The sequence below is a fragment of the Cavia porcellus genome, unplaced genomic scaffold, assembly GCF_034190915.1.
Source record: "Cavia porcellus strain 051 isolate PalLab524CR breed Dunkin Hartley unplaced genomic scaffold, mCavPor4.1 scaffold_20, whole genome shotgun sequence".
Classification (NCBI taxonomy): domain Eukaryota; kingdom Metazoa; phylum Chordata; class Mammalia; order Rodentia; family Caviidae; genus Cavia; species Cavia porcellus.
Window position 1 is genome coordinate 45,636,403 of NW_026947503.1, and position 26,808 is coordinate 45,663,210.

At 40.1% G+C, this 26,808-nt stretch overlaps 1 protein-coding gene across 19 annotated transcripts in view; it reads right to left on the reverse strand.

Annotated features, from left to right (window-relative positions):
* Window positions 1-26,808, reverse strand: part of Fhod3 (formin homology 2 domain containing 3) — a 444,662-nt gene that overhangs the window by 108,647 nt on the left and 309,207 nt on the right. For 6 of the 19 annotated variants that reach the window (XM_063232040.1, XM_063232042.1, XM_063232039.1 and 3 more), the window contains exons 11-14: window positions 10,843-10,953; window positions 7,460-7,816; window positions 6,985-7,059; window positions 2,122-2,235 (exon numbers count right to left, since the gene is read on the reverse strand). The exons of 3 other annotated variants lie outside the window; for them this stretch is intronic. In XM_063232040.1, the coding sequence (XP_063088110.1) occupies window positions 2,122-2,235; window positions 6,985-7,059; window positions 7,460-7,816; window positions 10,843-10,953 (657 nt within the window). The remainder of the gene's footprint in view (window positions 1-2,121; window positions 2,236-6,984; window positions 7,060-7,459; window positions 7,817-10,842; window positions 10,954-26,808) is intronic. 10 more of the 19 variants (XM_063232047.1, XM_063232054.1, XM_063232048.1 and 7 more) reach the window with 4 other exon arrangements.

Below are 26,808 nucleotides of genomic sequence, written 5' to 3' on the forward strand. Positions count from 1 at the left end.
GTTTTCCAGTGACCTGGTCTCAATGCACAATCTCTTGGAATGATTCAATCCCAGTGCCTAAATTCATGTAAGGACTACTGAGCCCATACTACAAAATACCTCCTTGGGTGTCAGATTCCTTATATATCTTGAATGCCTCAGGCTGAATAGCTCTACTGCTACTTTGTGTTTCTTCTGCTATGTCTTTGTTTCTTGCATCTAATAATTACACACTAACACAAGCCTGAATCTTCACTCACTCTGCTTCTGCTTTCCAGTCAAGTCTACCCAAACCTGATGCTCCTCTCCAGACTGCCCTGTTGAGTGCAGGCACCTCTCTTAGACTCCCACTAAACTTCCCAACAGCCTCTTACAATCTCAGCTCACTGGCTTGTTCTCTGAAAAGCAGGCCACTTCCTGCTTTCAAATCTGAACACTTCTATGGTCTTCATAGAAAGTCTAGTCATGTCTCTAGCATGCTCAAAGTGCTCAGTATCTAGCCCCACCCTTCCTGATTTAACCCTAACATGCAAGCATGCATGTATGTACCCAGCAAGGACACTTCAAATAGCAGTAACAGGGAAGAAGGTGAAGTCAGGAGTCCTCGGCTCGGGCTTTCTCTTCAGAACATGAAAGGAGCACCCCCAAAGCTCAGGGCTTCAGCAAACCTGTGGCCCACCTGGATCTCTTGCCCTGAAAACTTCTCAACTTCATGGACCTCCCAACTGTTCCCAAACATCAGATGGCTAACTCTTTGATTCCTTCACCTGGTGATTATTGTGCTTCTACTGGAGCAAAGACCAAGGTACTACAAGGGATACAACAATGAATGGAGCTGGTTCTAGCCTCATGGATTAGGTAGCCTAGTAGGGGCCAGACTTGTCATGTCTCATCAGTCAGACTCCAATCTTCCTCATTTTGGCCCCAAATTGCACATCCATAGGATGATGACTTTCCCAGGACTATAGGTAACCTTGGCTAGTCTTAAGAAGTTAAAAGACAGAGCTACCAGCAGATAAGACTCTTTTCAGAGCAATCAGCTGGTTTCTTTATTACCATGACTTAATTTTGCCAGCCTCTATCCAGCTTACAGCCCGCTCAAGGCTGAGAAACTGAGAGTCTGACACTGTGAGATTCATATGTCATCTTAAATGTTAATGGTGACATGTAGTTAGGCAAGCCCCACTGGACACCCTTTTTCCCAGGGCCCTAAGATCTTGGCCTGCTCCACAATCCAACCAATCCTCCCACCAGCAGCACTACTCAGCAAAGCACACTTCACAATACACAGAAGAGATTTTACATGTGGGATATAGTCTAGTTGGTTTTAAATTTGGAATTTAAGGCAAAAGATCCAAGTAGATCATGTCTAAATTCTCAGTGAATTGGGAGCTACTCAAAGTCATGTGCCATCATCTTCTGTACTGCCTGCTCCCAGTGCAGACACACAGTGGGCTTCACACAAAATCACTAAGGTAACTAGCATTTTACCCACATGGATTAAATAACTTGAAAGCGAGTCAGCTGGAACCCTAAGCAGTCTTAAGTCAGCACTCTTGCTATGAAAGAGTAACTGTTTTTAATTGTTTTAAAATTATGGGTCTTACCTTTCCCTTGTAAACACATCCTTGTACAATTACTGGCTTCTAGAAGTAATAATCAGTGAACTTCTGGTGGTCTAATACTCTTGCCAAGTTAAATTCCTTCCATGTACCCATATAATTTTTTTCTCTTCTGGTAGGTCCTGGATTAATTACACACACCTTAATAGACTCACTAACTTCCAATTTACATAAATTCAATCATGCAAAAGTCAAAACTGATGTGTCTGAGACAAATAGCAGCACTTACATGACATCCACAACCATTTTAAGGGCTAAATAAAAATAATCACACAAATATTTTAGAGAAAACTACTTTCTATGCAAAGTATGTAGGAGAAAACAAAATATCACCTCTAATAAAACATGTGCCTAGTCAAGAGAGTAAAAGATGGAGAAAATATTCATATCTTTGGGGTATGTTCTACAAAGGAAAATACAGCCGACTGTCTTTTATTTATACTTTTCCTTTAGCTACTCCTAATCTCGTCAATGACTTGCACTTGAGGATAGCCATAGCTTGGTCTGTTCATAAACTCACCTTTCCAGCTTGGCATCCTGTGGGGATGACAGAGGTGATGATGCTGTGGGGGTCACACTGGATCCAGATAAGGGTCTTGAGGAGTGGAAAGAGTTGTTGCCAAAGTTGCTGTATCTTAAAGGTACAAAAGTATATATTGGGGGCAAAAAGACAAAGAAATGAATACAAGTCAATAAAAAAATAAAATTTAATAAGCCATTTTAGATTTTACATGAAGAACCATTCTGGAAATGCTGCCATGGTTAGTAATTATTCTAATCCACAGAGATTTACTAACTGTTTTGTTCTGATTAATTTCTCATTGAGAAGTCTCCCTGAATCCCAAACCATTAGATAGCAGATTTATGATGAAGGGTTAAAGAAAATCCTTGTTTTCAGTATTTTCTGATGTGCATTAAAATCAATTCCTAATATAAATTAGGACTCCTAGTTATTTTCACTTGAACCATGATGATTATTCCTGTCCCTTATGATGGTACGTTAGTGTTAATGCCATCAAAGATTGGTAGAAAATATCATACACTTGGCTAAAAAAATCCCATTTTATTAAATATTACACTTTAGATATTTTAAAATCAATTTCATTTGTTATGTATAATCACATTTTGAGTCCTGTGATCAAGGAGAAACCGTTCCTTGGTTTTCTGGACAGATCTGTAGCTTAGAGATATGTGAATCTATAGATCCACACAATACTTCTCCTCAGCTGAAATTACAGCTATTAGTACTGCATGGTCTTTGAGCATTTCCTAGTCATTTCTGACAAGTAAAATTTCAGACTTTACAAAATTCTAGAGTTCTCACTGTTTTCAGAATAGATGTCCTTTAGTGTTTGTATTTGGATATCATCATTCAGAGCATCCCTAGGAAATAAACCATCACTTTGAAGCCTTTATATGGGAGTAATTACTTAAAATCAGTTGTGAACAATGAGATTCAGACAGCTTTGCAACACAGGCAGACAGCAGACCTGACTTCTTTCCCTAACCTGGTGAGGGGCATTGTATTAGTGTATATAGAACCCCAAGGGTCACTGTGAGCAATGTATACACAGATTTTCTTATACCCAGTAAAAGCAGACCAAACTCCCATCAGCACCCTCGAAGTAATGTATGTATGGCCTTTGTCAGAGTGAGTCTACTTTAGGGGTCTAATACACTGTATGATTATTTATATACTAAAAAAATATTACGGGGTTTATGTTTGGATGACCCTTCAATGCCTGACATAGTCACGGAGGCGGCAAAGTCTAGCACTTGTGATTGGTCTGTTGTCTATGCTGGGATTGGCAGTGTGAGTGCTGCACTTGCCCCTTTCGCTCTTGTCACTTGTGGCTGCATGAATGGTTGTCCCTTATCCCCACTGCCCTGCCTCAGGGTTAGCTAAGCATGGACTGAAACCTCCACAAACTGTAAGCTAAATAAATCTTTTCTTTCTTCACTTTGGGCATCAAGTATTTTGTCTCAGCAATGAAAAAAGTAACTAAGATAAAAAGGCCATGCATGAAGATACTCACTGGAATAGTATTAAGATGATGGTGAAGAACATAAACTACAAGGCACATATAATGCAGAAAAGGTTAAGAAGGCATGATATAGTATAATAACTATACATGTTACTCAAACAGAATATTAATCATTAAAATGATGACCAGTGTTATCAGTAACTATGTAAATGTTAACATGTAAATATATATAGGCTAAATGAAAACATCAGGATATAATATACATGGAGTTTGGCCAAAACTGTAAAAATGATTTTCAAAGGTTAATATATACATATATCCATCTATTTTAAAAAGTGGAATATAGAGATGAAATTTCATTTTTTGTTTTTTGTTTGTTTGTTTTTGAGACAGGGTCTCACTATGTCTTTCAGGCTGGCCTTGGGCTCACTTTGTAGCCTAAGCTGGTCTTGATTTGCAACACATCTCCTGTCTCAGCCTCCTGAGTGCTAAGATTACAAGAATGAGCCACCACACACAGAGAAATTTAGTCTTTAATAATCAATTACATTATTATAATGGAAAATGAAATATTTATATTCCAAAAACCTATCCTGTGTTTCAATCCGTGGAGCTGTTGCTCCCCTCGTTTCTTTGGCATCATATGTCAGGCATATACTTGGTAGCAGGCATTCCTGCAACCACATGCTTCTACCCTGCTGGTCCTCTCTGTCAACCCATCACTCTCATGGTTCACATAAGAGGGCATTTATTTTCTCATCTCTTAAAAAAAACCCCAATATTCTACATTTCTAATAAGTTAATTGCTTCTCCATGTGGGAGCTGGTCCAGATTTGCATGAGGACCCATAAACCACAGGTCACGGAGCAGGCAGAAAAGCAAAGGATGTAAGGACCATAGAAAGGAAGTAGAAAAGGGACACAAAGTTAAACAACAGAGAGGCAAGATCAGGACAGACAATAAGAGTGGCTACAAGGAAGGGAAAGGAAGGAGGAGCCACCCAGGATGTCCAGAGTCCCTCTGAGGGCCAGGCTGGGATGCTGTCACCCACCTAGACACCCACCAGCTGCTTGGACACTCAGCTTGTTACCCAACTCCAGCAGCTGAAACAGCCCTCCTCAACCATCAGCAGATACCCTGAAGAATGTTTTAATGGAATCATTTTGCTAAAATTATGTTTAAACGATGTTATGGAAATAAAACAAGCATAATGTGCTTCCCCCAACTTCGGTTATTCAAATGGCTATGCAATTAATTCAAATGCCTGAGTCTGCTCAATTTTGCCTCTCAATTTCAGCCAAACTAACTATATCATACAATTCACTGTTCAGCATTTTCATGTTATTTTTAATGACTAATGGTTTGATCTCTCTTACAACCCATTCAAAATGCAGTCAACCACTGAATAGTCAAATCTGTGACCATACAGACCCATGAAAACCACAGCAAGTGAACATCAGAAAATTCAGTGTGGAACAAACAACATTTTTACAGTATTAAAATTCAGTATTAAAATTCTTGTCAAATTATAAACTTTACCTGGTTAAATCTAAAATATATGTCTCATTTGCAAGCACAAATGTTGCTGTGTTTCAGTGTGTATGTATGTGTATGCTGAACTGTAACATTTATGTGATTCCATTGCTCCAATCCCCCAGAATCACACTTAACAGTGAAACTTAGAGGCAAAGAACAAAGGACCTAGACCCATAAAATCCCCACTAGAGGCTGAGACCACGACCAGAAAGTGCAGGATCACTATCACGGACTAACATCCTGCTGGGAAAGATGAGATTGCAGAGATCTTTTTGTTCCGGTCCAAGACACATTTCCTAACTTGCACACCACTACTGTTCTTGGAGGGTGGAAGAATGATGTTAGATTCATTCCATAAAAATTGTATGAGAGATGACAACAATTCAGGATTTTGGATTTGCAGTGTCAACGTATTCAGACTCAGAGTATAGAAAGCCATTGTGGGAACGAGAAGAAATGCATTTTCAGATCTGCAGCCCCAGAAGGGCTCTTCTGAATGGCTCTCTCTTAAGAGCTCCAAGGGCTCCTCCTTCTCCTTCCTGCCTTCTCTTCTGTCATGTTTAGAAAGGTGAAGCTCTTAAGCAGGCTGAGAAAATGTGGGCATTGCCTTAAAAAGCCTTGAGGTGCCAAGTAAAAAAGCAATTTGGGAGGAAATTCCAGAAGAAACAGCAAGGAGGAAGATGATGGTGTGGTATCCATCCAGGGACAAACACAACACAACGTTTGTACCTGACCTCCATCTCCCTGTCCACCTGAGAATGAGACCCTGGAGTGTCACAACACTCACTTGAGCTTAATTGAATCGAAACATGAAGCTGGACTTTTCTGAACGGAAATTAGGTCTCATTTACTGAGTCTGGCTTTGCTAGTTAGGAGAAATATAGGTGTTTTCAAAACAGAATCAGTTACATCTGAAGCACCATCGTGCTGACCAAAGTAAATTTTTAAACACACATAAGGTAGACAAATTATATCCTTTACAGCCATTTAAACTTATGATAAAACAAACTTAGATGGGCAACTTAAGACTTTGAGGGAAGCTTTTAGAATTCTTATATGTGAGCAAAAAACAGTTGATGATTCCAGATGATCCTGGTGTGATAACCAGAGAGATATGCATGTTATAAAAGAGATGTCTTCCAGGCTCTAGTTTTATAAGGCTTCATTTAAAACAGTATAGTTTTTTGTCAGACGCAGGCTCTGGTGAAAGTGCATGGACATGGCCTTGCCTGGAGACCCCTGGCAGGGAAGTGGCAGGCCCAGAAGACAGAATGAAGGGCTGCGTAAGGCGGGCAGCAGCACACTAGCCAGGTGAGGACCTGACTCTGGAGCAGGCTGCCTGAGAGGAACACCACTCCCCCACTCTTTAGCTGAGTGACTCTGGCCAACTTACAAACATAGCTTCTTTGTGCCTCCTTTCCTATCTGTAAATAAGGGTTAGTAATACAGCCTACTTTTTAAGGGTTAAATAATATACTTTGCTGTATTAGTTTAATGGGAAGTACAGGTCTTGGCATAATAAATGTACAATTAATGCCAGCTACTATTATTATTCTAAGATGTGACCAGAATGATCAATTATCCATTGTGGACAACTGAATGTTCAACACATACAAACCATGTATTTCCTGTTCCCATGCCATGGGGCAACAGCCAAACAGACACAGCAGTTAAACAAGCTCTAGTCATTTGCATATCTCCCTTCACCTCTGTTGCCACTAAGATTTCTTACCGAAAGGCTTAAATACTGTAATTACATTAAGGCTCATTGATAAGCAATCTTTAAGGAAGAAAATGTGCATATTAGCAAACAGAGCAGAAAGCTGTAGGAAATGGAAAGAAAGCAGTAATGAGGCACCTACCTATTGGAAGAGAAGGACCGGAAGTTGTAAGGCTCAGAGGCAGCATGTGTGCCCAAAGGGACAGAGTCAGGAGAGCTGTGGAAAAAAGGAAAACCCCCCACACCATATAGCATGCAAAGAGGGCAAAACACCCCTCAGTACTGTGCAGGTCAGAAAGCCCCCATGCCAGGTGAAGGGTGTGAGACTTTTAGAGTTTAACAGATCATATTTCAAAAGACCTTAGGTTGCCAAATCCACTATTAGTAAGTTGCATTTAAACAGAAAATCTTAGTTCACATGGGTGAGATTTCCTCTGCAGTTTATCTAACTACTGTTCACTATTTAATCTATAGTTAGGAGTTAGTTTAGGTCACAACCCCTCTCTGTTCACTAAATCCACAGGAACACAGCAGAAGGAAGGCAACAGGATATAGTTAACATATTGCACTCTCTTTCCTTGGTTAATGTCACACAGGCTCAGAGTGAGTCCATCTACCTGCTTTCCTTTTGGGACTTTGCTTCCTTTTCCTTGGTAGATAAGGGAGAATCCTCAAAATCATAGGAGAAGAGGTGAAAAGGGCTGTGAGGTACGTAGGGCAGCTTGTCTATGGTGGGTGAAACCTTCACTGTAGAGGAGGTGGTTCGAGTGGTTGAGGCCAGGCTCGGGGTTGGAAGGAAGGCTGGCTGGGAGGCCTCAAGCCTGGCAGACCCATTGCGCAGGGGGTTCCCTGGGCCAGTGCTGACCGGAAACTGCTTTCCCTGCAAGCTAATGCTTGAGGTAGCTGAGAGGGCAGAGCTGTCTGGAGCAGGATCCTTCTCAGTGGGACTCTGCTCAGAGACAGGGCTGGCCTTCCTGTTGGCCAGCAGAGAGGAGAAAAGAGATTTGGGAGAGAGGAAGCAAAGGTTAAGGGAATGAAAAATAAGCACATCAAGCCCACCCTGTGATGGCACTGACTTCAGGTCCCACTGTAGTCCTTGCACTGCAGCATAAATGCCCAGTGGGTCCTGGCCCCCTGCACTTGCTGCTCTGAGAATAAGATTTGCAGATTACAAGGAAGCCTCCCTCACACTGCACCTGGCCTCTCGGGAGACCCTGGCCTTTGGGAGGAAATTCACCAGAACCCTGCAGACTGTCCCCCACCCACCTCCTGTCTCCACCTGTTATGTTGGTCCCTGAGATTTCACAATTTGAGTTTCATTTCTTGTTTTTAAATAGAGGATTTGTCCTCTTAGTGAAAAGCTCAGCCTTAAAGTATCCAAAAAAGCCAGGTTCTTCAGTAACTCTTTCAAAGCCTTCCTTGAAAGCAGGCATAGATATACGAAAAAGAGAGGAAATGCCAACTAGAAATGCAAAAACCAAAGGGAAGTATCAGGAAGTGAAGACAAATTTATCATTTTACACTTTTTCATTACTAAGATTTCAGCACTGGGCTCCTTCACACAGGCCCACAATTAATAGATACAAAATCTCCTATGTGTACACATGGTACACACAGAGTGGTGCTGGATTAGCTGATTAATTTAATTGTGGTGATCATTATATAATGTACAGATATAGCAAACCAATATATTGTATTATATATAATTTAAACTTCTACAATTGTTATCTGTCAAAAAAACACTTTTAGATTAAAAAAAAGTTTTCTACTTTCAAGGGAACTAGATTTAGATACTTGGATATTTCAACACACTGCTTTACAACCTGAGAAACCAATGCTAAATTCTGTATTTTCAAAACCACAGCTGCTTCCCCAGAGATCTTGACTCCAAGATGTGCCAATTAGGACACAGTATATGAACTGTTTCCTGCCCCAGATTCAGAGGTCTACTTGCACACCAGGGACACAGCAGCTCCTGTGGGTGGACAGGAGGACTGCACCAGGCCATGCTGCAGGGTGCCCTGCATGGTGTGCAGCAGGGGTAGGAGGCAGATGGGAACATGCACTAAGTGGAAGCTGTAAGGAAGGAGGGGAGAGAGGATGTTAAGCCTGCAGATAAAGTCTTGTAGGTTTACACTAGAGAATAATCAATGTTTGGGCCAAGATTAACAAATAGTACTGTCAAGATTAAGTTCTTTGTTTAATATTCACACTTTCACTTCCTAAAACTGGAAGCTCTAACCACCCACCCTCTGATGAATAATGATATCCACTATCAATTTGTGTAATTAGAGACATTTCAGTTCCTATAAGAAGTAATCATTTGTCTGTGTAAATAACGATCTTAGATAAGACACCACACCATCAAGGGTGGTGACTTTGAAAGTTGCTCCTTCTGGAAAGATTCTTTCACCTAGTCTACTGGTACCAACAGTGTGAATATCTGAGAGCTTAAGACAGTGATGGTGAACCTTTTAGAACACTCAGTGATAACAAACAGCTGGCTGCTGCACAAGTTCCACAGGTTTGGCACCAGTAATTTAAGAATTTGGGACTAAACATGCACATTTAAGCACATGACAGCTATAATCAGTGTATTTATTAGGATTCCACAGAATAATTTTATGTGACTAATTTTCAGCCTAAGTAGGGGCTGTCAGTCAAATTTCTTCCTTCCCATAACACTCCTAACTGATCTATCACTAATGCCAAGCCAGCCATATCAGCAGGACAAGAGGCTTGGTTTTATGCTGACCCTTCTCTCATTTGGCATTATATGGCTAATTCCCTATCACCAGCTCCTTCCTTGCCTCGCTGAGCATCCTGCTGGCTTCTTTGCAGACCTTTCCAAAGGTGGGTGGTGGTGGGATTTGTAAAGGCTACCATTCGTTTGTTAGTACAGAGAGGACTCTATGAGCCTTGGTAGGAGACTCATTATGTCAAATGAAGACTGTCACATGCACAGACAACTGAAGATGGAGTGTGAACAGCAAAGCATCCTGGGAACACTGATGGTGGCAAGAAAAGAATTTTATTTTCATTCACCTGAAATTCTTTGATTTTATGTATAGAAAAAATAACAGTTAAGGTGTCAATGTGCAGTGGCAATTAAATGAAGAAAACTATTCAATTTTACATACTGAAAAATTAAAATTCCTGAGCACTTTTGTTTTTAATAAATAAATCATTTGGGGGAAATACCTACAAATTCAAAAGTTCTATAAGGGGACTATGTCTGTTAACGCATTCATGATGGGGCCATAATTTTTATGTCATGCTGCTAGGCAGCTCTGAACCACCAGTGGTACACGCATGACTGTCCCATTGGGTGACATGCGACAACCCCACTGGGTCGTACAAGCTGCACAGTGACACAGTTATGTATGTACCACTAATAGTTCAAGCCAGCAGGAATGTGTTAATATTGACTAAAGATCAAAAGAATGCACTCTACTAAGGTGCGCAGGAGACAGCAAATGCCCCCAAGGTCTGCACAGCTCTGTTAGCTGTTCTGAACATAAAATTTTCTTTCCTATGTAGGGTGAAAAATGTCCAGTCCATTTGGATTAAGAATATACTTGAATCATTAGTATAGTAGTTAACATAATCATTTTAGCCAACATTTTACTAGCAAAAAGCAGGAAGAAGGGTTTTTACTATAATGCTCAAAGGTATAAACTCTTCAGTGGAGAGGAGTTTTTTGGATCACCATCAATCTGGATAAGCTAATACACTCAGGGAGGGAGGAGAACAGTGAGGAGAAAATCAGTTAGGTGATCAGTGAAGCAGGATTTGGATAAAAAACACTTCAGATCTCAAATGAAAGTGTGCGGTTATTTCCACAAGACTCGCCATCTTGTGGCTCAGTGGACAGGGGTAGTGAAAGTTTGACAGTGCCAGCTATTGGAGGAGATCTCTAAAAGGTGGCAGCAGCAGACTAATTCTTAGGAAGGAGACTCAGGCTTTTTAGTGTGAGCCTGAGAGGATCGGCCCTTAGTACCTGTCCTTGCCCTGACACTGGGCTTCGTCCTCTCTCTCTTCCTCTGAATTGGGTTCCGTGACTGGCTGCTCATCTTCCTCAGTTTCCTCCTCCTCCTCCTCCTCCTCATCCCTGAGACAAGGCCAGAAAAAGAGAAATGCACACAGAGACAAGATGGAAAAGCAATATGAACATATAAATAGACAAACAAAACACAAAAACAACCCAGCTGGCTAAAATGAAAAGGAGAACAGTCAATGTGTTAGCATAAGCAGACGCTTCTCAGACAGAGAACTTAAAACACAGACAAGAGATGCCATAACCCAGAAAAGGTCAGATTTCTTTGTCAAGTTGCCTTGATGCCACTACATTGCATCCCCACACACACTTCAGAGGACTCTGGCCTTGGGGAGGCTAACTCTATGGCTTTTGCATTCACGCAGAATCATCCCATAAATGTTCCTGGTGATGACCAGCACCTGCAGCACCGACAGAGCCCTCACTTCTTCACTGTGTCCCTCTGTAAGAAAGCACGGAGGCTCATGCCAGTCTGGCTCTCCTTAACGCCCACAGTGGACATACGGTTTCAGCAAGCTACTTCCTCATCATCAGTGAGTGGTTTTAGAGGGCAGATCTACCCCCACTTCAAGCAGTACTATTCCAGATGGAGCCAATTCATGTCACCCCTGGGATATGCAGGCGGAAGCACTCCCCATAACTACTGTGACACCGATATCGAGCAGTTCTAAAGTTCCATCTAGGCCTTCCACTGATGGAAGATAACAAATTATTTTTTGTTTAAGGTAGCTGAAGTTAGAGTTTGACCTCACAGCTAAAAGAGTACAGATTGAAGACTTTGATAACAGGATCACTACCTTCCTTTGGCTTCTAATCTCTGAAGACACTGATTTACATCACTGTCCACAGAGAACAGCTGCACAAAGCCCTGCTGGGCTTCTCAAACCCTTGCCTTTGTGAACTCCAGCTCCTTCTGCCTGTTCCCTTATCAGTCCCTCACTCTCTGGACCTCATGATACAGAATTAACCCACTCCTCCTTCCTACCACAACCTGCATCCACTCTCCCACTAAAATTCTTCTTCAGGTGCACAACGTGTTCCAGTTCTCCTTTGTAAATGTCCCCCAGCACCTTCTTGCCTGCTGTATGAAATCACTGTTTTTCTCTTTGGCATCATTTTGCCAAGACCTTTAACTCTCTAGAACTACTGTCTATAGCTCTGCTTTTTCTGTCTACTGAACTACCAAATACCTACAGAAAATTACACAAAAAACTGAATTTTCTCAAAAACATACTCATCTAACCAGCATCCACTTAATGGTCCTTTGCAATTACTTCCCTTCCCCACCTTAAATCAACTAGCATTAGGTAGTTTCGTTTGGTCTCAAGAATAATATCAGGACTAGCTTCCTTTGCTCAGCATTAAACTTGTGCATTAAACTTCGTCCCCACCATTGTGTGCACTTGGAGCTCCTGTATTCTTATTGTTACACATTATTGTTGTATAAATACACCAACATTTCGTTATCCATTGTACTGTGGATGATATTTGGGTACTTTGGAGTTTTAAATTACCCTGAATGAACATGATAGCACATGTCTTCCGGTGAAAATTTAAGTATATGACTGGAGAATACATCTAAACACAGAATTGGGGGGAAGGGTATCATAAAGTATGCATGAGTTCATGATTATTAGAAAGTTCTATTTTTAAAAAAATGATCAGGCTAATTTAAATTCCTATAAGTAATAAATGAGCCTTCTGGTTACTCCATGTGTTTGCCAAGATTTGATATTTTTATTTGTTTCATTTTAGCCATCTGATTTCTGTGTAGTAGTGTTTCACTGTGGTTTTAGTTTATTTTCTTTGATAAATAATAAGGTTAGGCACACTGTCATACTTTTAAAGAGCAACTTGGATATCCTTTTTTGAGGTGTTTAAGTACTTCACTCATTTTTTCAAAACGAGATTGCCTTTTTTCCTTTTGATTTGAAGATTTTTTTAAATACATGCAATTTGGATACAAGTCTTTGGTATTTGTATTACAAATTCTCTTCCCTCTTTCCCTTTGCACTCACTTCCTGAGGTCTTTCAGTGAGTAGAAGTCCTTAATGAGATCCTATCTTGCTTTGTATGTTAGTGCTTTTACTGTTCTGACTTAAAAATGCGTTATTTCAAGATCTTACTATTTAAGTATCTACTGGCAAATGCTTTTGTATGTGTTAACCAAGATAATCATAATGTTTTCTGAAATTATAACAAATTAAAAGACCATTTTTTAAAATGCTAAGCCAACTTTGCATACTGAGAGTAAAGACCCACTTTCTTGTACTAGAATGGCCTTTTCATACTGCTTGATTCTGATCTATAATTCTCATTCCTGAAAACGTGCTTATCAAGTTTGGGAATCAAGGTTTTGCAGGCCTCAATAAAGAACTGAACAGAACGAAAGAGAAAGAAGTTGATCTGGAAAGGCTTAAAGCAGAAGGCTGGGCTGAACACAGTGACTGACTAGCTGTGGCAGAAAGGAGGAGAGAAGTAGTAACACCATCTCATAGCCACAAGTCTTGGCATCCTGGATCGGGGCTTCCTCCATACCCGCAACCTTCAGGTAAATGAGAAGTTTATATTACTTCTTCGCTCCCCAGAATGTCCTCCACCTTGACAATCCTGGGCCTCTTCCCTTTAAAAGAAAATACTCCAAATTGAGTTGATTCCATTCACTCTCCAAGATGGATCCTAAAGGTCTCTGGAGCCAGGCTGCCAGAATTTGCTCTGCAGTCCCACCACTCTGGTTGTGTAACCAACCAAATGTGAACCCACTTTCTTCATCCTTACATGGAGTACTAGCAGCATCTGCTTCCTAAGAGCGTAGAATTAATATGCAAAGGCACTTTGGAAAGCCCTCACATATACACAACAAGCAAATCAATTCGTTTTAGCTATTTACCTCTGATCACACTGTCATTAGCATCTTCAAGTTATCTGAGGAAACCTCTACCCTCACCATCAATGGACACTCAGAACTGATTCTCAAAGGAAAAAGGTACAGTTCCCTGCAAAGCAGTCCATGCCACAGGCAGGAACGTCTCCTCTTTTATACCTTCCACCTACTTTAGCTCTGTCTCTTGATCCTTTTCCCTCCCACATAATGGTGTCCAAATGTGTGAAAATAGCTACCCTGTCCTACATGCCAAGCTGTCTTCATTTCAGACTCCACATACTTCAATCCCACAATAAATCTTCACATGACATGGATAATATAGGCTGCCTATCATAAATGCTAGAATGAGATCAAGGGCAGATAACATAGTGTCTCCCTGGGAGGGTCCACTTCCAGGATTCCCACGAGCAACGCACCAGCCTTGTCCTATAATGGAAAAAGTGGAGAAGGACATGCCCTATTCTCAGGGCACGGGACTTCCTATGCTCCATTTCATTTAGTTTTAGCCTATGATAAAGTCAGCCCAACAGAATGGTTTTTATGCCGATATTATTTCAGACTGAAGAATTGACTCAAAAAATCTTGCTTCTTCCTCAGATAGATTTTCTTTTAAGTACAATCATTTATAGTTATTTATATTTGCACTGAGGAATTCTGGGTGTTTGGCTTTTGGCTTTCAAATACCTCTGTGTGGATTTTGCTTTTTTTTTTTTTTTAATTGATAAGGAGTCACTTTTGGGCATAAGTCTGTTCTGACCCCATTAGGTATTTTTCTTTATACCACAAATGATTCCAGATTTGCAACTAATCTTTTCATTTTAGAAAAACAAGCCAGAACCCTAGTTTGACCAATTGTATAGGGCATAGTTTCCATCAAGGTCAATTTAACTTTCCCAAATTCAGTTCTCAGGCTAATGTCATATCGCTTAGGCTCCAGAAAGACAAGCAAAAAGGGAAAATGCGTATTGTTGAGCTGCTTCAAAAGCATGACACAACTTCAGAAGAGCATTGAAGCATGTTCTAGGATCAAAGCAATCAGGGTGAATAAATTTGAATAGTAAATTGGGAGAAGGCATCTGTACTACATCTAACAAACGCATAAAACAATATATAAAAATACTAAAAAAACTCCATCTAAAAAATGGTCACAAGCAATAAATGTGTACAAAATATATTTTAATATCTGTAAGTTAGTGAATTATAAATGAAAACTCCAATGAGGTATCATTTTAGTCCCACCTGGCAAAATTGCCTGATAACACCAAGTGCTGAAGAAATATAGGCCAACTGTCTCTTTTATGCTGCCGGTAGGACAATGACTTTGGAAAAATAGTTGGCACTATTCTTATGAAGCTAAACATTAATATCATGACTTAAAAGTGATATTGGTAGGGCAATAGCTCTGAGTCAGGATGATTTTTTTCTCCATCTCCCCAAGGGATGCACAGTGTCAGTGTCTGGAGACATTTTCAGTTACACAGCTGGGTGGGAGAGGAACAACTGGCAGAAGCCAAGGAAGCTGCTAAGCATTCCATAATGCACAGGGCAGCATCACAACAAAGAATTATAGGTCCAAAATGTCAACAGTGCCAAGATTAATAAACCTTCCCTCAGCATGGGCCCAGGGATTCTCTCAGCAGCACTGTATAATTGTGAAAAGCTGGAAATGACCCAAATTCTCACCAATAGGAGGAAGTACAGAGTGAGTGTGGTAAACTCCATGTTTACGGCAGCTTCACGTAGCAACGTGATGACCATCAAAACACAAGGTGGAATGTGGATCACAAATCTTAGAAGAAATACATAGTATGGTACTTTTTGCTTTATAAAATTAAAAAGGTCACTCTATATTGTTTAGTTATTCATATGTACATGATTATCTTTCGACAAAGAGGAACAAATATTTGTACTGTTAGCTACCAAGCCTTGGGGTAGGAGAGTGAGAAACACAAGGCTGGATGTAAATTAGGGCTAATGATTTGCTGTTTTTAGATAGGCCATAATCTCATTATGTTCCTGATAAGAGAATATACAAAAATAAATTAGAAGAGAACCACATACAGACCGATAATGACAACATGCTATGACTAAGGATTATGATTAATCCAAACCCCTACAATTAAGATATTTTAAAGTAGGTAATAAAGCAAAATTCTTAAGAAAACAGAGCAGTCTATGATGTAAACGTTCTAGCGAATCTAACGTTCTTTCTTTGTTAATGAACGTTTGATTGAGAATATATTATGTGCAAGACCCACAGAGGTTAAAAATCGGTTCCCAATGTTGTGTCACAGTCTGGTGAGAAAGAAGACACACAACTAATTATGCCAGAAATTATTCAACCTTGGAAACCTAAATGACCTGAAAAGATATCCAGTGTACTGTTAGAGCAACATTCAGGAGGCCAAGGAGGAATGATTCAAGAAAAGATGAAATTTTACAGACATTTCAAATGCCCCACTTAGATCTATAAAATGCACACAACTTCTATCATAATTAGATGAAAAAATATTTCATAGAAATATTTAGCTAAATGTATGACAAAGAGAGTACCCCCTTAGGGAAGGTTTGTATCACTCTGTGTTACCAAACACTTAAACTGTAGTTTCAATTTAACTCTCAGTGACTCATACTTTGTTCATTTCAAGGCTGTTTCCAGGCCCAAGACAAGGTTTAAACTTTCTAGTTAGTGATCTTGATCAGTTACAATGAAGATCTGACTAAAGGAAGCAATAATTTCATTTAAAAATAGAGTTTTGTCATCCACCAAATAAAATAAAAGTTCTCTCAAAGATCTGTACCAGCCAAGTGAAAGAAAAGGCATCTAACAGAGCCCAGCTGTTGTGCTGATGTTTCCATGGTGACAGCCCAGCATTAGAAAGGAAAGTATTTATTGTCCCTGTAGCATGCACAGCTTAGAAGGAGCATAAAGTATACAGTTCATGGATCCTGAACATACCCAATAAGCTGGACTACTGGCCAGCACGTTAGCACATAAGATCTTACTTTATGTTTTAATCAAACAATAATGGAACCACACATTTATGTTATTGAAATGCAGTTTAATACAGTAGGTTTAATTCTGAGGAGCATAAAAATTGATAGGGGAAACACAGAATTAGTGATTGGAATTTCAGATTTATTCGGATGTAAAGTAAATTAATCCAGTGGTAGCTATAGACTATGTAGCATCGTCCACATTCTTTTATGTATACCTTGATTTCATGTTAATAAAACATGTTAGTAAAAAACATTGTTTTCAGCCACAGATACTAGTTAATTGCTCTAAATGTGTGTGAGAGTTCTTGAGAGAGCAGAAAGATAACTGTGATGATGAAGGTACATTGCAGTTCTCCAACAACTTTTAGAAACAGCAGGTACTCTGACTACAGCCTCAGAGTAATGGCCTTCAAAAGGTAATGGCCTGCCTCACGTGTGGCTTGAATCTGTCCAGAGACCTTGGCTGATCTAGGTTTTATCTCACCTAGAAAACACAGTGTAACACCTTAAACTCTAGTGGTCTATTACAGCTAAAGAAATGGAATTGTGTCGATATCAAACACTTCGTCCTATATTCTCCTTTGCAGAGTTGTACAATTACTAATCTAATGTATTTTATGATCAGTCTTATTTTTAAATGCAAATAGCATTGAGCATCCCTCATCTCAAAAACATAAATCTTGAAATGCTTCAAATCCAAAAGTACTTGAGGGCTGACACAATGTCCCCAGTGGAAAATTCCATACCTGACCTCATGTATTGGGTCTCAGTCAAAACACAGGTGCATGAAAAATATTACATAAACTACCTTTAGGCTGTGTGTATAAGGTGTATACAAAACATAAACTTCACGTTTACATTGAGGTTGTCTACCCAAGATAGCTCATTATAAGAAGGGAAACATTCTAAAATCTGAAAAAGTACAAAACCCAAAACTCTTCTGTTCCAAGCATCCTGGATAAGGGATACTCAGCCAGTAATGGCACTTCTCATGTATCTTCTGTCTCATCCCTTTTGCCAGTAAGAAGAAAAGAATATTTGAGAGGAAGTCTCTTAGAAATGGGGATGTGATCTGTGTGTATTTAAGAAGCAGATATCAAATGTAACCGCCATGAGGAGGGTAAACATGTTTCAATGTGCAGTAATACCTTTTTAATTTATGACTCAGTTTCATCCAGGAACTTCTAATTGCCCTTTCACATGTTTTGGACTTGAACACACCACAATAAACTCTTAATACGGTAATCAGCTACAGATAATTGCCATCTAGAGATAAACCCCCAAATCTAGTGTTTCAGCCAGGGTTCTTCCCAACAACCTCATTTTCTGTTCTCTACCCCTTCAAGTCATGCCGTCCAACTACCAACGACAACCACACAGATTTATTTGGGTAACATTTACTATCTGCTTCACTGACTGTCTACTGGTAGAGATGCCCACAAAAAATGAATTGTACCCAAAGGAGGTAACAAAACAGAAAAAAGAAAAAAAGATCAGCAAAGGGTTACAACTACCTACATAGGCTATCACCCAAGGAACTGGATGAATGTCATCTGTCCTTGTGGCGACCTGTACATTCACATGGTTCCCCCTGTGTTTCAAATGGGAGAACCTGGAAAATCCAGCCATAGAGCCAACTCTTTCTCTCACATATTCTTCAAACCCTCCACATCTCCCCACAGCCACTGACACTGACAATCTCCAGCTGAGTCCCTCACACCCTCCAGTTACATTATCTTAAATGTGAATGTTCAGTACATTTTGGAAACTGTGTCCAATTCTTCTAGGTTAAGGCAGGGAAAGGCATTTTTTTAGTATTCTAGAGAGTTGAGAAGCACTGCCATAGTCCAAGCTACCAAAGTCTCCCTGGAGTTCTGCATCAAAATCCAACACCTATGTTCCTGTTTCCATCCTCCCTTATCTCCAGTCTTGTGTGCTATTGGTTTAAGTTTTGACACATAATACGTACATTCATCATGGGGAATTTGTACATGGATGTACATAATGTGCCTTGATCCTTTTTACTTTCCCTCCTGACCTCCCAATCTCCCCCAATCCCCACACCCCTTTCCCATCAGGCAGACAGACATCTCTTCTCATGATTCTTCAGTTCTGTTCTTTATTCTAAGTGATATTTTAGTGACCATCCCTGCCCACATCCTTCTGCACATCGGCAAGTAACCCTCACATGTGTGCCCTGGTAAGCATGTTACTCTCCACCACACAGCCACATTTGCTTCTTTTAAAAGTCCTCCTCCAAAGCTACCATGATGGCTTGCTGTAATAATCACTTGCACACTGACTCATTAAACAATGAGCTTCTAAGTGTTGTGTTCACCATTATATCCTCAGATCTAAGAATATGGGTAGGCACAAAAATCAAAGTAACAAATGAATATGATTCTGTTCCTTTAGTATTCCTGTCTCAACAAACTCAAGTCAGTAATTAAATACTGGAGCCCATAAAATACCAATACTAATGCTACTCTGGAATAACACATCTGGCATGGCAGCTTCTCATCTAGAGCACTGATGCCTCTCTCAGTTACTTACAGACAAATGCTACCACAGATATGGACCCAAGTTCACAAGCACACAAAAACAAAGGGAGGTTCCAAGGTACTACTACATCATTTGTTTTACTGATTTTGTGATTCGAATTATTTACCTATTTGAAAGGCAATTTTTAAAAGCTTAAACAGGTTTTTTAAAAATGTAGAAAAGCAGCTTCTCAAGCCCAGTTGTATCCGTTTCCCTTCAGGCCTGGTCATGGCACACAGCCACAGCACCCATTACACTGCCTGTCCTGTCCAAGGACCTCTGGGAGATAAGTACTGGCATGCAGCAGGCCCGGACTGGCCACTTCCTTATGGGAGCTCTTCTCTAGTCAATTTTTAATCTCATGTTTATAAAAACAGAACCACACGGCTGGAAAGAAAACCTCAGGAATGAAATTATTTCTGTAGTGCAATGTGGAGGCTATTCTTGAGTATTCCTGAAGTGTAATATAATTGTCTCTGGATTCTTCACTGAGTTATTGTGTCTTTGTGAAACACCTTTCTCTGGATGATCAAAGGCTACAGATGCCCATCCCAGTGTGCCCAGGCTTCCTAAAGTTCTACATGGCACTGAGGCTCAGGACCTGGCATTTCTGTTCTTTGCTTCGTCCTGCCCCAAAGGATCTCTCTGGAGGTAAACAGTAACTGGAGACTAAAGGTTAAGGGACTGTAGTCACTTATTATCCTATTTACTTTCTGAGCCAGGTGCCCTTGTGCAAGGCAGTTTGCATGTTTCACTTCTTTAATCCTTATGTGATCCTTAGGTGAATACTATTCCTACCTTCCTTCACAGATGAGAAGCTGAGACACGAAGAGGTTAAGGACTTCATTTCTGCTCACACAACTAGTTAAGCTCAAATGGAAACCAAGGAGTCCAACTCTACCATCGTGCTCTTGTAACTATGCTGTGCTGTAACCCCTTAACAAATGGCTAGAAAAACAATGCCTCTTCTCTTTAAGAACTAGAAGGAGCCATTACACCTTTCTTCTTTTACTTTCTTGAACACAGGTGGCCCTTCTGATTGGATTCATGTGCACAGGGAATTTACCAGCTTGCATTTGGCCTCATCATTCTCTGCCTGTCCCACATGGCCCCATGGCCCTCAGGAGGGAAGAAATGAATGTTACAGTGTACCAGTAGAGGTATTTGGACCTTGATTATGGCTCATGTTAATTCTGATCACACTCTGAAACATAAATATGACCTCATTTAGAAACAATAAATATTTTTCAACATGAACACCTTGTTTCTGTCACCACCATCAGCTCAATGAGCACATGGAGTAAGACAAGCATGAGCTTAGACCAGGTCTGTCTTTGGAGCTATTCGTTTCAACTTCCAAAGCCTAACCCCAAAGGGTGCCTCTGCAAAACAATTCACCAATATCAACTGGGCCCAGCAGAGAATTCTTTTCTGCTGCCACATTTTGGCCTCTTCAACCTACATTTTCAAGGTTTCATTTCCCTGATTTTTCAGCTTTCATCAGTACAGAGGTGCTAGCTGGGTCACTCCACAAGGCTTCTATCAAGCAAGGACAATCTTATTCCTCTATTCATGACTGGATTCAATCACGTAGGCTTAGTACTGGTTAAAAAACCTCCACCCGACCTCCAAAGGAATTCTGGGAACCACACAGACAATAAGGAGAGAGATGCCTCCAGTGTGATCACCCTGCCCGCACATGCATGGATTGCCCAAGTTTGCACTGAAAGAAACCAGTCAAAGACTCAACTAGAACGTGAACCTGGCTTTCTCTCTGAAGTGCATCCATACCACTCCCAAGAGAATAGCTAGTTTTTTGCTGAAAGCTTATACCACAGGCATCCTCTGTAGCTTGAGAAATATACTTGGAGATAACAGATATAAATTTTTGCTGGCTTGACAAGAGATGACAGTCTCAGTTTCACCATTTCCTAAGATGATAATTCTGCCTTTCTTTCTCAGGGGTTTATTATCTGCTTCTCTTCTCATATGTTTTGTTTTGTTTCATTTCATTTTTTTTTTCTGGGTAGCAGCCTGGCCGTCATCCATGGTCTACAGTTATCTGAGCTCCAGAAGTGCCTATCCAACTCACCAGGCGAATTACTGCTTGTCTTTCCCATAGACACATCAAATTTAACAAACCCATAACTTACTAAATATTCTTTCAGCCATCCCATAACCCTGGGAATCAGCTTAGACTTCATCATATAATCCAGTCATGGCTCTACAAACCATGTCTCCCTGCATCTCATCCCACACTCTCCATTCTCGCTACGCACTGCTCCTATCCTGTCATGGTCTTTCTGTTTTTAGTTTCTTTTTCTCCAATGCTCTTAGCTACCTCCAAAGTACTCTTGTCAAGAACAAAACAAAACTTTCATCCTATTTCTCCTCTTAAAATCCACTAGTAGTTCTGCTTGGTTTTAAGAATAAAGGTCTACCAATTTATTCAGGACCTTGATAGATCTCCAAATTCAATGCATCAAAGTCCATTCCCAAGAAATCTGTAATCTGGTCATGGGGAATTTCTAAGAAGACATCCTGACCCAGAAATTGGCACTTCAAAAGGGGACTTCTTCCTGCCTTAGTGCCTTCCTGTCTTGGTCTCATACATTTTCCCATTTCCAGGCTAATGCTCCCTTACCTTCAGTCTTGTCTCCAGCTATTAGACACTCAGGACGACACTTGGACATCTCAGAATCACTGGCTGTCTTCCAATCATACCTCTTCAGGAGGTCAGAGCCTTTGTCAGTGAATCCCATTTATAACAAATCAGGTACCATCAGATAAATCTTCCCAAGTAGCTACTTGCTGCTTTTGGTACCAGTGGTTGCTAATCTTCTTGTTGTGAAATCATCTAGCATGTTGATGCCAGTATACAGAATATTCTCTCCAGTTCATGTCCATATTTATTTAACAATTACCTTCTTTAATAGACACTATCCAGGAAGGCTTCAGGGCACAGAGTGATTAATGACAACACAGGTAAAGCGTACATTTTTGCTGTCTATCCTGATTCTCCATTCTTTTAAAAGGAGAGTGAGGATCATTATAACTATTTTACAGGACACAGTCACAAATAAAGACCATACCTCTGTACTCAACCACAACTTCTTCTTTACTGCATGCAGCCAAACTTACCCCTAGGAGCCAAGACAAAACTGGTCATTGGAGTAGTAGATTTTGTAGGTTAACATTATATAATACCTACTCATATCATACTGTATGTTTTCCTAGCAAATCAAGTGCTCATTGCCAATTGCTACCAGGAAAGAGATAAGGCTCTCCACTACAAAACTGCAGACCTTGGAGATAATGAGGGAATTAATTCTGTAACCTTGGCAGTGAAGCCTTGTAGACAAAGTATGAGGTGCTGTTCTAGACCTTAGGCATCCAAATGTGTCTCCTTCCTGTCAAGATATGAGCAGATGAACTCACCCCCTAGTGGGTTCCAAATCAGTCTCCTCCATTTGCCCACTGCTTCCTGTGGCTGGTGGACATATGCCAGTGACTCCTCCCACTCCCACGGGAACAAAGCAAATAACATCCCCTCCAGTCACTCCCTACAGCTCCCATAGTAGACTCAGCCCTGAGGCTTGGTTGTCCTCATCCCATCATCCTTCTGAGGCTCTGATTGTTGGGCATCAGCTGTGGGCTTCTAAAATACCAACACAGCATAGATCCCTACTCCCTCTCAAATTCTAACAAATGACAGTCAGTTGTGCCTTGCTTCTAAGTGTGAGCTTCTGTTATTTATATCTTCCTTCCTCCAACTCCCAAGTAATGATTAGTTAGTTACGATCAACTGGAAAGGTTTGTTCCAATGTTGCAATTAATATTCTCAGTATTTTCAGAATTTCTCTTCAAAAACTGTCTTCAGTGCCCATTTATGAGCAAAAAAACAAATCAACATGATTTCAGGAGCAAAATCAATAAACAATATAACTTATTAGAATTATAAATTTCAAATAAACATTTTTGTTAATCTTTTTTCTCTACAAATCTAATTCATTTTCAAAAGATAAAACATTATCAGCATTTAAAAACATATTAAGGGGTTAGAGAGTTGACTATAATTGAGAGATTTGAGAGGCAGAGTAAAATTGTCAAAAGCTAGTATTTTACACATCTAAAGAACATATTATACTTTTTGGATGTGAAAATTTCCATATAAAAATAAAGAGTAGCTAGCTATACATTGATTGTCAAGATATTCTGGAGACAAATCAGCAAAGACCTAAACAGGCTAAGAAATGTCAATAGCACTTCCTCCCGTGAGGTGACTGAAGATGCACAACCTCAGTAGTAATCACAAGATACAAATTAAAATACTGAGCTGTCACATTTCACTTTTCAGAATTATAAAAACATCCAGGGCTGGTGATGGTATGGGAAAATGGCCACTGATAGTAGGCTGACAAGGACTTTTTAAAAAAGCAACACGGTTATGTCAATATTTAAAGAGTAAGTGTCTTTTGACATGGAGTTATACTTCCTAGAATTTATCCTACAAAAGTATAAATGCTAACATATGTACATGAGCATCAGCATGTTCATGTGTAATATGTTCATTTCCACAAGTTTGGAACCAGGAAAAACTAGAATCAAGCCACAGCGAAATAAATGAAAGCATTAAGGTATTATGGCATAGCTACATAATGAGAATACTAAGCAATCATTTTTTAAATGTACTGATATAAAAAATCTAGAGGAAATAATAAAAAAAGGCAACATGCACATCTACTAACTTTTTCCTGTCAACCACTCAGAATATTTGTTTTATTTCTACAGAATCACAGAAATTAGAGCAGTTGAACAGGATGATGAGGGTATGGACCCTGAGCTTGAAGTGAACCCTGATATCAGTTTTACTACATATTAGCTGAGGGACCGTGGACACATTACTTCAGCTCCCTGTGTCTCAGCCTCACCTCCTGTCACATGGCAGCAATGACCATCATAATGGTGAATGTAGAGTTAGTATACTTGAAGTGACTAGCATGATGCCTGGTAGATAATTTCATGTTCAATAAAGGTTGGAAGTTTTTTAATAGCTGTAATTATTGAGTTGCTACTTAGTGGGCAACCTACTGTGAGGAAATGGCCACATATAAGTTCATACCTGGCTATAATGGTAGAGGCAGGCTCTGAACTTGTCCTGCCCTACATTAACACATCCATCCTATGTCCAGCACCACGATTGATTCCAAATTCTGTTCATGGCCACTAAGTTCAGACTGAGTTCCTAAGGTTGGTATCTCTATTCTGTCCCCATAACATACTCCTATAAAACTCTTCCTCTTTCTCCCTGAAGCTGGCGGGTAAGCTATCCCCTGGTCAGTCCTCTAAGCCTGTAGCCACTTGAGCATGGTCTCCTCTAGCTCTCTCTCAAGGTCTAGCTGGGGCCAGGCCATATCTTGTCCGCTGCTTGAGGGTCAGGTATGTGTACAGGTCAAAACTTCAGGCTTACTGACCATAAACTCAAAGCCTAGCCACAACCCTGACTCCACCTTTGACCCTTATTTACATTTGCAATTTATTAGAAAGAGTATTTCTGTGCCACATACATTACACATTTCATTTTTATTATCTTTATGCCTAATCTAACTTACATGGGAAAGTTGGTAATTCTTGTATTTTACTTTACTTTGTGACCATTAGTTGCCAATATCAGCGGCTAATATGGAACATTAATGGTTAGATTGTTAGCTTGTGTTCCTGTTCCTCTAAAAGGTTCATGATGCATGCTTATAGAGTATCACATCTCTGTTATATCTCATGTCACATTCCATGATGTCGATTTTTTGAAATGTAATAGATATGAGGCTGATTAGACCTAGCTAAGTTTGATTACTGAGAGAAGCATAAATTTAGTTATACTTTTGGGTACCTGTGAGGGTTCAGCATATATCCTGAGAAGTTGAGAGTAAAACTTTGCTAAATACAATTAAGCAAAAATCAGAAAAAGCACTCTCCTTAAAACTATGTAGCCCAGAGTAACCAGCTAGTTGTTGAAGACATTCCTTATCTCATTTCCTGCTAAGAAATACTGTGTCCATGAGATTCATAAAAAAAATACCAATAAAGGCATTTCTTCACTAAAAATTCTTGAACTAGAAATACGCCTAGACTTGGGGTTTAACTGATTTGTTATATTTGTGGCTCATGCACATGAACATTTATTATAGGTCCACAGAGTTCCATTTGCTTCTGAGAAAGCTCCCTTTCTAACTGAGGCATTTCCTACCTTACCATCACCTCAAAGAGGTGAAAATTATAACCAATTGTCTACTTCATGCTAAGTCAGGGTTACCCAGATTTAGCTCTGTTGACAGGTTAGACTAAGTTTACACAAGCAGGTATCCTAAGCATCACAGAACAATATTCCTTGATTCTATGCTCTGGATGCCAGTAGCACCCTCTGCTTTAGTTACGAAAACCAAAGATGCATATGGGTGGTCCTCTGGTGGCAAAAATCACTTTGTTGAGAGCCATGACCTTAAGGGATCATTGGGGCTAATCTCAGCTTGCAGTAACCTTTCTAACAGTCTAAGCTCCCCTGGATTCATCACAGATTTTTTCGCACCTGGTTCAATGTGTCCCTCAGTCTGACTTAGCCTTCTCTATCTTCCTCAGTCTTCCCCTTGCTTTGGTAATTCATCGTCAGTGATTAGCAAGATTCCCAATATTGTCACTCTCTTCACAGAATAATCCTTTTACTTCCTTGCTCTGTCTCCAAACCTAAGAACCCTGCTCCTGTATCTCTCTCCCACAGTATGGTGGAATTTTCTTTTACTACAACCATTCTTCCTTGCCAATTCTGGACCATTTTCCCCAGCCTCCCTCAAGAAACCAGCCTGTTAGAACAGGGTTTGGCACACTCCAGTCTTGGGATAAATCGGGCTTACCACCTGTTTTGGAGGACCCATGAGCTATGAATAGTTTTTACATTTTTATGGTTGAAAAAAATCAGAATAATATTTCATAACGTGTAATTCAAATCTCAGTTTCTATAAGTAAAACCTTATTGGAATACAGCTGTGCTCATTTGCTGATCTGTTTCCTATGGATGCATTTGTGCCACAAAAGCACAGTTCAGTTGTATAGTTGCAACAGACACTATCTGACTCACAAAGCTTAACATTTTATTATCTGGTCCAGACAGAGAAAGCTTGCAGACTCATCTCTAGAGCATATAGTACTAGTCCTGCACCTTCCATTCTCCAAATGGCTGTCATCATCCACTACCTGCAAGGTCATTCTTCCATATACATTGAAATGCACATATGACTGGAAGCTGGATGGCACAGCAGCTAACATCAGTGACAATGAAATTCAAGATTACCACTACAGGCTGGAATGTTGTGTGGAAATCAACAAGATGAAATTTACAGTTCGTGTGTTAACTCCCATGTAGTTTTCAATATCAGAAAGACTGCCATGCAGTCTGTGTGTGTTGACAGAGAAACAGCCCAAACCAACCA